The sequence below is a fragment of the Orycteropus afer genome, unplaced genomic scaffold, assembly GCF_000298275.1.
Source record: "Orycteropus afer afer isolate SDZICR_OR568_19922 unplaced genomic scaffold, OryAfe1.0 scaffold00214, whole genome shotgun sequence".
NCBI lineage: Eukaryota > Metazoa > Chordata > Mammalia > Tubulidentata > Orycteropodidae > Orycteropus > Orycteropus afer.
This window is the reverse complement of record NW_006921801.1, coordinates 704,874-715,654: the sequence shown is the minus strand read 5'-3', so window position 1 is coordinate 715,654 and position 10,781 is coordinate 704,874. Positions and strand designations below refer to the sequence as shown.

Genomic DNA, 10,781 nt, shown 5'->3' with positions numbered 1-10,781 from the left:
ATGAGACAAAGTGTATGTGAACTGCTGTATGGAAAGTGAATATGCTCTGTAAATCTTCACCCAAATCACAATTTTATATTCTATTTATATTATAAAATTATAACATTCTTAACTTATAACGTTTAACTTTTACAAAGATATATGCACAGTAAAAGATTTCAATACAAAGTCTAAAAACATTTTAAACTAGAACTTTTAAGACTAAGGCAGGAAAGAACTGAGATGTATTAATAAGTAAAATGCATTTGGAATCAGGAGACCAAGATCCTCATTGTGTCTTGTGTCATGGCAGTGCTCTGACATTATCAGTTATTCTCAGTAAGCCTCAATTTCCTCACCTGAAATGCTGGAAGGCTCTACATTCTATCTAAGGTTGCCTCCAGCTCTTTCTGAAATTTCTCAATCGTTTAGAGGATTATGAAAACACAATTTTTTTTAGCGAACCCAAATACGACTTTCTTTTTCTTATTAAGAGTAGACTCTTAAAACATGTATCATTACAAGTAAGTGCTCCTTCCAAATAAAAAATGTGAACCACAGTTGAAGGTACTCAACAGAACAAATATTCAGTATAAATAGAAATCTCTTAAAGTTACAGCTTTATTTGATTTTTCCAATTATGTTCAGTATCTCTGTTACTCATCAACCTTCAGACAATTCAAATTCAGTCGTCTGCTACACCATAAAGTATTTTAAACTAGCAATAGATGGGGGGGGATTCCAATTAAAACATCAAGTAGGTTAGTAAGGTGGAAGAACCCTGAATTAGAAATAAGGAGACCGATGTATAAAGAATTAAACTCTCAATATTAACTTCCCACCAAAGGGTAAGATTTCTGATTGAAATGTTCAGATTGATTCAAATGGGCTACCTTTATGACATTTCATTTGGCTGAACATATAGCCTTACTTCAACAAACCAATCAACCAAACGGGGAAACTTTTCGAAGGCCCATTTACAAAATTCAAGTCCCGAGTGTATTGCACAAGTGAAGGCACAGGTGTCCCACCAGTGAGCCACTGACACCAATGATATCCCTCAAGTTGAGAATAAAAAATAACTTGACCCTCGTATTACTTTGGCTATAAGGCAGCACTTTCCTCCAAGTAAGAACTCGACCCCAACTCTAGGGGCGAAGAGACTGCTTCCCCTCATAGCACCTAATTAAACAGACAAGACCAAGCCCCTCCAGCTGGGGTTTCAGGACACTAAGAGGAACTGTGGCGGCCAGGGTCAGAACCGAAGGCGACAGGGCGGGAAGCTCCGCCCAGAAGTCCCGGAACGCCCTCAGGAGACGAGGCTCCGGCAGAGCTAGAGACTTCGACGGTTGGGGCCTGGGGTCGTCCCTCGGGCGAGAAGCCACAACAGGAGGCCTGTGTGTGGCAGTCTCTGGACACTAACTTACCTCGGCATCTTCTTTGCACTGTGGCAGGGAGGGGAACTCCAGCTTCACGTCTTCCATGGTCCCCGCCCGCAGGCTGGTGGATGAGGAGTGAGGGCGCCTTACACGGCCGACGTGACCCTCGGGCTGGCAGTGGCGGCAAAAGCACTGCCGGTGGACCAGAAAACTGGTGCGTGAGCAGCGGGCTTACTACTAACACAGGGAGACCAAAGGCTCCGGGCGACCTCGACGACGGCGGCGACGACAGCGGGTAAGAAGAGAATAGGGCGGCTTGTACCCGGCCGCCATGCTGCTGCTGTCTCCCTCCCCGTGTCTCCGCACCCCTCAGGCCGCCCAGGCTCCGGCGGAGGCAAGAGCCACACAACCGTTTCCCCTCCTTTCTCCCGCCCCCTCACGCTGCCGCAGCCAATCGCAATCCACGCTCGCCTTTGGCCCGCCTACCGCCGCCGCCAGGTGTCAGCGCGCAACCATCCCGCCGCTTCGTGAGAGCGCAGTCGCGGCGGGGCGGGGCCTCGTGGCGCTTCGGCCCAGCTCCTCTGGTAGGCAGGAGGCGGGGCTCCGGGAAGGAGGGAAAGAGAGCCCAACCTGAGAAAGGCAGTGTGTCAGAATGTCTACCTTGAATATAGTGCTCTTTTAAGGACTATCTGTAAGGCATCAAATTAATAACAACTTGAAAGATTAGATAGGAACCCTAGAGGGCACTTAATTTAAGTTAATGAGGTAGGAACAACTAAGAGAACGTGAGAATGGTTGCACCACTTGAATCAACACCCTGAATTGTAATGTAGAAACTGTTGGTGTGTATTCTGTATATATTCTCAACAACAACAAAAATAAAAGAAATCGTAAAAAGAAAATACTTAAAGAAGGTGGGGACCAGGTTTGCTGGTCCAATAGAGCCTGGTGTAACCACTGAGACTATGGCCCCTAGCTGCCCTTCAGGTCTGGAATTGAACCCACAACTGTGGTTTCCAGCCAAACAAAGTACAGGCATGTGAGTTAAACATTTACCTCAAGTAGACACACGCCCTGGAGAGAACAATCATGGGAGAAGGAAGGGCTGCTTATGCACAGGGAGATAGCTCAGGGTGCAGAAGAGTATGAAGGGATGGACACTGGGAGGAGGTAACTATGGGGAGGAAGTGGGAGGGGAGCTGCTGCATTGTAAATTTTGGTCAATGACATGAGACAAAGTATATGTGAACTGCTGTATGAAAAGTGAATTTACTCTGTAAATCTTCACCCAAATCCTAATAAAAAAAAAGAAAGAAAGAAAATATGACAACTCAGTTTAAATTACTTTGAAAATCTCAGGGAAGAATAGCAAGTAGAAAACATTGTATGAAATAGAAACAGAATTGTAAATTTGTAAATTGTAAATTTACAAAACAGTAAATTTTATGTAATACTAAAGAAGTATTTCCTCCTTTCATTCTAAGTTTATTACTTGTCAGGGACCAACTTGTGTCTCCCAAAAATATATGTCAAATTTGGCTAGGCCGATGATTTTCGATATTGCTTGATTATCCTCCATTTTGAAATTTGTTGATTTGTTGCAAATCCTACCCCCTGCCTACGGTTAATGAGGCAGGATTAGGGTACATCAAAGAGACTTACTGAGGAAGATCAAAGACTATCGCCTTCGGTATGGATAATACCTCAACATAAAACACAAATCCTCACAACTGGACAAATAAACATCACAATTAATGGAGAAAAGATTTAAGTTGTCAGGGATTTCATTTTACGTGGAGCTACAATCAGTGCTCATGGAAGCAGTAGTTAAGAAATCAGATAATGTATTGCATTGGGCAACTCTGCTGCAAAAGACGTCTTTAAAGTGTTTAAAAGCAATGATGTCACTTTGAAGACTAAGGTGCCCTTGACCCAAGCCTTGGTATTTTCAATCACCTCATATTCATGTGAAAGCTGGACAATGAATAAGGAAGGCTGCATTTGAATTGTGATGTTGGTGAAGAATACTGAAAATACTCTGGGCTGCCAGAAGAATGGGAGGTCTGGTGGTGTAGTGCCTAAGGCATTTGACTGCTAACCAGAAGGCTGTCGGTTCAAACGCGCCAGCTGCTCCTCGGAAGGAAGACAAGGCAATCTACTTCCCTAGAGATACTGCCTCGGAAATCCAAGGAGGGGTCACTATGAGTTACAATCGGCTCGACGGCAGTGAGTTTGGTTTTGGTTGGCCAGAAGAATGAACAAATCTGTCTTGAAAGTAAAGCCAGAATGATGCTTAGAAGTGAGAATGGCCAGACTTCGTCTCTGTACTTTGGTCATAGCGTCAGAAGGGACAGTGCCTGGAGAAGGATGTCATGCTTGGTAAAGTAGAGGGTCAGCAGAAAAAGGGGAAGACCCTTAATGAGATGTATTGACACAGTGGCTGCAACAGTGGGCTCAAGCACAGCAAAGATTCTGGGGATGGTCCAGGACCTGGCTATTACATTCTACTGTACATCAGGTTGATAGAGCCATCTCAATCTCACCTAACAACAACAAAGAGGTTAATAAAATGTTAATAAAATGCTAATGAGGTAGGATTAGGTTTACTTAAGTCACCGACCTTACTCAGGCCACAGCCTGGATCCACACCTTTATCACCTTTTATCTTACAAGAGGGAGAAAAACAAGCAGAGAGGCAGGGACTTGACTGCCACCAAGAATGAAGGATTGGGACCTGGGTCCCTGCACTGAGAACCTCCTAGACCCAGGGGAAGACCGATGCAAAAAACATGAAGATCTTCAAGGAACACCAGACCCACAGATGTTGAAAGGAGACAAGGACCTTTCCCCACAGCTGACAGAGAAGAAAGCCTTCCCAGAGAGCTGTTGTTATTTGCCGTCGAGTCAGACCTGACTCATAGCGACCCCTCCTTGGTTTCCGAGGCAGTATCATTATGGAAATACATTGTCCAACCTTCCTTCTGAGGAGTGGCTGGTGGGTTTGAACCCCCAGCCTTCTGGTTAGCAGTTAAGTGCCTTAGGCACTATGCTACCCAGAGAGCTAGCACCCTGAATTCAGACTTCCAGCTGCCTAACCTGTGAGACAATAATTTTTAGTGTGAAAGCCATTGACTTGACAAGATATATACCATAAATATATATACCTGACAAGAATATACCATAAATGGGATGGCTTAAACAAACAGGAGTTTATTCTTACAATTTAGAGGGTTTAAGTCCAGGTTTAAAGTGCCAGGCTCCAGGGGCTGGGTAAAAAGCCCCTCAACCTTGGCCTTCAGCTCTGCCTCCTGCTCCCAGCCCACTGGAGCTAGAGGCTTCTCTTCACTCAGACAGCTGCTGGCTGCTGAGACTGACAAACCCAAGGTTGACAAGTAAAAAGGCACAGTCCCAATTTTACCAAACCACATGGCAGGCCATTAATTTAAGTCCATTGAAAGTCCCCAAGTCGGCAGAGCATGGCAGGGTGCTGAATAATGACACGGCTACATGCAGGGTTCAAGCATGCCATAAGCTAGAGACTATTCCCAAAGCTGTTTTCTTATATATGGGAACCAGACCACATACTCAAAGGCAGCTACTCAGTTGCTCCTAGTAGATTCCACCATGGAGTTGATTACCAGTCTCATTACAGGGAATACTACATCCAGCTGCCCAGCCACTCAACCAGGCCTAGCCAAGTTAACACACAAACTTAACCACCACAGTAACTGAGACATTACTATTTCACATTAATAAACTAAATGGGTTTCAATATTTTAGAACAGATGTTTGAGTCAGAGTTCATAATAATATATTGTTAATGATTTTTTTTTTTAAAGGTGCCATGGAGGAAGACATAGAGAGGTACATGGGAGGTATACACAACAACAATGAACCCTTTGCATATACAGTACTCACTGTCAGTGAAAGCAACATGGGTATACGGGTGGATAGGTGGGTGGACAGGCTGAACTATTAGGTATGTCTATGAAGTGAAGAGTGTACCCAAGACCATGTATAGGGTTGGAAGACAATGGTCCTATAAGTGTATTTGTATGTTCTGAATTCCCAGGTATATAGTTGAACCAACAACGGACAAGGTTGTAGTCATTTCTTTGTCACAGCCAGCTGCCCAGAGGGACCGAGTAGTTGAACCTGTGGGCTCGGGACCATAGTCACAGGGGACATCAAGCTCAATTGGCATAACATACTACACAAAACATTGTTCCACCTCCTACTTTGTGAGTAGCAACTGGGATCTTATAATCCTGCAAGTAGCCATCTAGATGCAACGATGGGTCTCTCCTCATCCAGCGCAAAGAAAAATGAAGAAAACCAAGATTCATGGAAACAATTAGTCCTAGTGACTGGTATACCATGTGATCTGCAGCCTATACGACTATGAGACCGGAAGAACTAGATGGTGCCTGGCTACCAATGTCAAACACTTGGAGGGGAATCTATGTAGGAGACCCTGGATAGAGAGGAAGAACAATGTGGAACAAAACACAAAAGCATATAGAAAAAACAAAGGGGGTACCAGGTTTGCTGGTCTGATAGAGCTTGGTGGAACCACTGAGACTATGGCCCCTAGCTGTCCTGCAGGTCCAGAATTGAAACTACACCTGTGGCTTCCAGCCAAGCAAAAGACAGGCGTAGGAGCTGAACATCTACCTGAGGTAAATGCACTCCTTGGAGAGAACAATCATGGGAGAAAGAAGGGCTGTTTATGCACAGGGAGACAAGCTCAGGGTGCAGGGGTGCATAGAGGGATGGACACAGGGAAGAGGTGACTGTCGGGAGGAAGTAGGAGGGGAGCTGTTGTATTGTGGTAAATTGTGATCAATGTCATGAGACAAAGTATATGTAAACTGCTGTATGGAAAGTGAATTTGCTCTGTAAATTTTCACCCAAATCACAATCAATCAATCAATCAATCAATAAAGGTGCCATGAAGTCAAATTCAATTTATGGCAACCCCATGTGTGTCAGAGTAGAACTATGCTACATATGGCTGATTTTTTCAGAAGTATATTGTCAAGTCTTTCTTTCCAGACACCTCTAGGTAATCTTGAACTTACAACCTTTAGGCAGTGAAGCTGTAAAATGGCTTGCACCAACCAAGAATTCCATTGTTAACAAAGGTTAGATATTATGAGCATGAGGTAGCACAAATGATTAATTGCTCACTATTAACCAAAAAGTTCCACCATTTGTCTGCCAATTTGTCACAATGTGGTGGCTTGCATGTTGCTTTGAAGCTGGGAGGTATGTGACCTGTATTTCAAATACCAGCAGTGTCACCCATGACACTGGTTGGTGCACAGATTTTAGCAAATCTTCCAGATTAAGACAGGGTGGAAAGAAGAATGAGACCAATGAATTCTGAAAACATTGAGCACTGAGAATCTTTTGAATAGCAGTGAAATATTGTCTGATATAGTGCCAGAAGATGAGCAACCCAGGTTGAAAGGCACAGAAAACACGCCTGGAGAAAAGCTGCCTGCTCAAAGTAGAGTTGACTTTAATGACATGGATGGAGTAAAGCTTTTGGGACCTTCATTTGCTGATGGGACACAACTAAAAAATGGGAAGAAACGGCTGCAAGCATTCATTAATAATTGGAGCATGGAATGTACAAAGTATGAATCTAGGAAAATTGGAAATTGTTAAAAATGAAATTGAACTCATTAAGATCAATATCCCAGGCATTAAACCAAAAAGCAAACTTAGTGCCATCGAGTCAGTTGCAACTCATAGTGACCCCTCCTTGGGTTTCTGAGGCAGTATGTCTATGGAAGTAGATTGCCCAGTCTTCCTTCTGAGGAGTGGTTGGTGTGTTTGAACCACCAGCCTTCTGGTTAGCAGTCAAATACCTTAGGCACTATGCACCAGAGCTCCCTCCTAGCATTAGTGGGCTGAAATGAACTGGTGTTAGCCATTTTGAATCAGACAATCATATGGTTTACTGTGCCAGGAATGACAAAGAGGATTGGCATTGCCTTCATTGTCAAAAAGAACATTTCAAGATCTATTCTGAAGTACAGCACTGTCAGTGATAATCCCTATGCCTACAAGGAAGACCAGTTAATACTACTATTACTCAAGTTTATGCACCAACTACTAAAGCCAAAGATGAAGAAATTGAAGATCTTTGCCAACTTTTACAGTCTGAAGTTAACCAACAACAAAAAAGTTGATGGTCCTGAGGCTCCTGTGAAGAAAGATCTGGTAATAATCTTCTAAAAACAGCAAACACCCTATGAACTACATTCTATTCTCTGACAACAAAGGGTCATCATTAAGCAGGAATCAACTGGGCAACTGATTTTGTTTTTATTATGCGTATATGATGCTTTCTCTGGGCCTGTTTTTTTGTTGTTAGGTGCCATTGAGTTGGTTCTGATTCATAGTGACTGCTAAGGGGGCAGGGAGCTGTATCTTCTGACCTCCTCTAACCCCACAAGAGGAATACTGAATCACCATCAGTAGCCCAAGGCCTATCCCTGCGAGGCCAGACAGGCTGCCTCCCTCCAGCCCTTTCACCAACCCTGACACCAATCGTTCCTCCTGCAGCACCAACCACCTCTCTACTGGGTTTGATAATTCACTGCAGTGGCCACACAGAACTCACAGATTTATCAGGTTTATTAGGGAAGCAATAGCCCACAATTCAAGTTCAGAAATGCACTTAGCCAGCCATCTCACTTATCAGCCAGCAGTCTCTCTCTCAGCAGCACGTGTCTCTCACGTTTCTCTCAGCAGTACATGTCTCTCATGTCTCCCAGCAGCGCATGTCTCTCACATCTCTCTCAGCAGTGCATGTCTCTCCGTCACCAAGTATGTCTCTCTCAGCAGTGCATTTTTCTCAGCAGCATGTGTTTCTCAGCCAGCAGTCAGAGAGACTCCTTCTGCCTCTAGGAGGGCTCCTTTTGAGCCTGGCAGACTGGCCATACTAACCAGTCCCAACATCAGAATTCTATACACCTGAGAGAGAACTTTCCAGAAGACTGCTTTGTGCCACTCTCAACAGAAATACACCAGGTGGGTAACTTTAACAATCAGGAGCTACTCAGTTGCTCACTGCAAATTCCACCACAGAGTTTCCAAAGACTTATGGCTAGAAAAGCCACATTGTGTAATTTACTACACTGCAGTGACCCTATGTAAAACAGAACAAAACACTACCCTGTCCTGAGCCATCCTCACAATCATTGCTATGTTTGAGCCTATTGTTAACAGCACCGTGTCAATACATCTTGTTGAGGATCTTTCTCTTTTTTGTCTGCTTTACCAAGCATCACTCTGCTTTACCAAGCATGATGTCTTTTCCAGGGACTAGTCCCTCCTGATAACATGTCCCAAGTACGTAAGATGAAGTGTTGCCATCCTCACTTCTAAGAAGCATTCTGGCTGTACTCTTCCAAGACAAATTTATTCATTCTTCTGGTAGCCCATGGTATACTCCATATGCTATGCCAACACCATAATTCATATGCATCAGTTCTTTTTCTGTCTTCCTTATTCACTATCCACCTTTCACATGCATATGAGGTAGTTGAAAATACCATGGCTTGGGCCAGGTGTACCTCAGTCTTCAAAGTGACATCTTTGTTTTTAACACTTTAGAGAGGTCTTTTGCAGCAGGTTTTGCTGCAATATTCTTTATTTATAGGCATTCACTCGCTTATGTCAAAAAATCTGGAAGACAGCTATCTGGCTGACTGGAAAAGATTCCTATTTGTGTCATCCCAAAGAAAGGTGAGCCAAAAGAATGCAGAAATTATCAGACAGTATCATTAATATCACAAGCAAGTAAAATTTTGCTAAACATAATTTTAAAATGGTTGCAGCAGTATATTGACAGGGAACTGCCAGAAATTCAAGCCAGGTCCAGAAAAGGATATAGAATGAGGGATATCATTACTGATGTCAGATGGATCTTGCCTGAAAGCAAAGAATATCAGTAAGATGATTACCTGTGTTTTATTGAACATGCGAAGGCATTCCACAGTGTGGATCATAACAAATTATGGACAACATAAAGAACAGGAATTCCAGAACACTTAATTGTGCTCATGAGGAACCTGTACATACACTAAGAGGCAGTCGTTCAAATACAAGGGGATACTGCATGGTTTAAAATAAAAAAGGGAGTACACCAGGGTTGTATCCTTTCACCAGACTTATTCAATCTGTAAGCACAGCAAATAATCTGAGAAGCTGGACTATATGAAAAATGCAACATCAGGACCGGAAGAAGACTCATTAACAATCTGTGATATGCTGAAAGCGAAGAGGACTGTTAAGTACTTACTGATGAAGATCAAAGTCTACAGTTTTCAGTATGGATTACACCTCAACATAAAGAAAACAAAAATCCTCACAACTGGACCAATAAACATCACAATAAATGAAGAAAAGACCACAGTTGTCAAGGATTTCATTTTATTTGGATCCACAATCAATACCCATGGAAGCAGCAGTCAGGAAATTAGGTATCATATTGCACTGGCCCTTGGAAGGAAGATTAGGCAATCTACTTCCATAGTGATACCGCCTGGGAAATCCAAGGTGGGGTCACTATGAGTCAGATTCAACTCAATGGCAGTGAGTTTGTTTTTTATTGCACTGGGGAAATATGCTGCAAAAAACCTCTTTAAAGTGTTAAAGAGCAAAGATGTCAATTTGAAGTCTAAGATACCCTTGAAGCAAGCTATGGTATTTTAAATTGCCTCATATGCATGTGAAAGCTGGACAATGAATAAGGAAGACCAAAGAATTGATGTATTTGAATTGTGGTGTTGGTGAAGAATACTGAAAATACCATGGACTGCCAGAAATCTGTCTTGAAATAAGTGCAACCAAATGTGCCTTAAAAATGGGAATGGCCAGATTTTTTACGTACTTCGGTCATGTTGTCAGAGGGATCAGTCCCTGGAGATGGATATCATGCCTGATAAAGTAGATCAGCAAGAAAGGGAAAGACCTCAACGAGATGGATTGACACAGTGGCTTCAACCATGACCACAAGCATAGCAAAGATCGTGAGGATGGTGCAGGATCAGGCAGTGTTTCATTTTGTTGCACAGAGGGTTGCTATGAGTTGGAGTCGATTTGATGGCACCTAACAATAACAATACATCCTTTGTTTTCTTGACTGCTGCTTCATGATGTTGTTTATTGGTCCAGTTGTGAGGATTTTTTTATGTTGAAGTGTAATCAATATCTTTGATCTTTGTCAGTAAGTCCTTCAAGTCCTCTTCACTTTCAGTAAGCAAGGTTGTCAGTGCATACTGCATAGCCTAGGCAAGTATAAGGGGTAGCCCTGGTAGCACAGCGATTAAAGTGCTCGGCTGCTAACCTAAAGGTCGGCAGTTGAAACCAACTAGCTACTGTGGGAGAAAGACGTAGCAATTTGCT

At 43.1% G+C, this 10,781-nt stretch overlaps 1 protein-coding gene across 1 annotated transcript in view; it reads right to left on the bottom strand.

The window, feature by feature from the left end:
• Positions 1 to 1,463, bottom strand: part of STYX (serine/threonine/tyrosine interacting protein) — an 81,157-nt gene extending 79,694 nt beyond the window's left edge. The window contains 1 exon segment of the mRNA XM_007948337.1: positions 1,407 to 1,463. Coding sequence (XP_007946528.1) covers positions 1,407 to 1,463 — 57 coding nt within the window.
• Between the last annotated feature and the right edge of the window lie 9,318 nt (positions 1,464 to 10,781).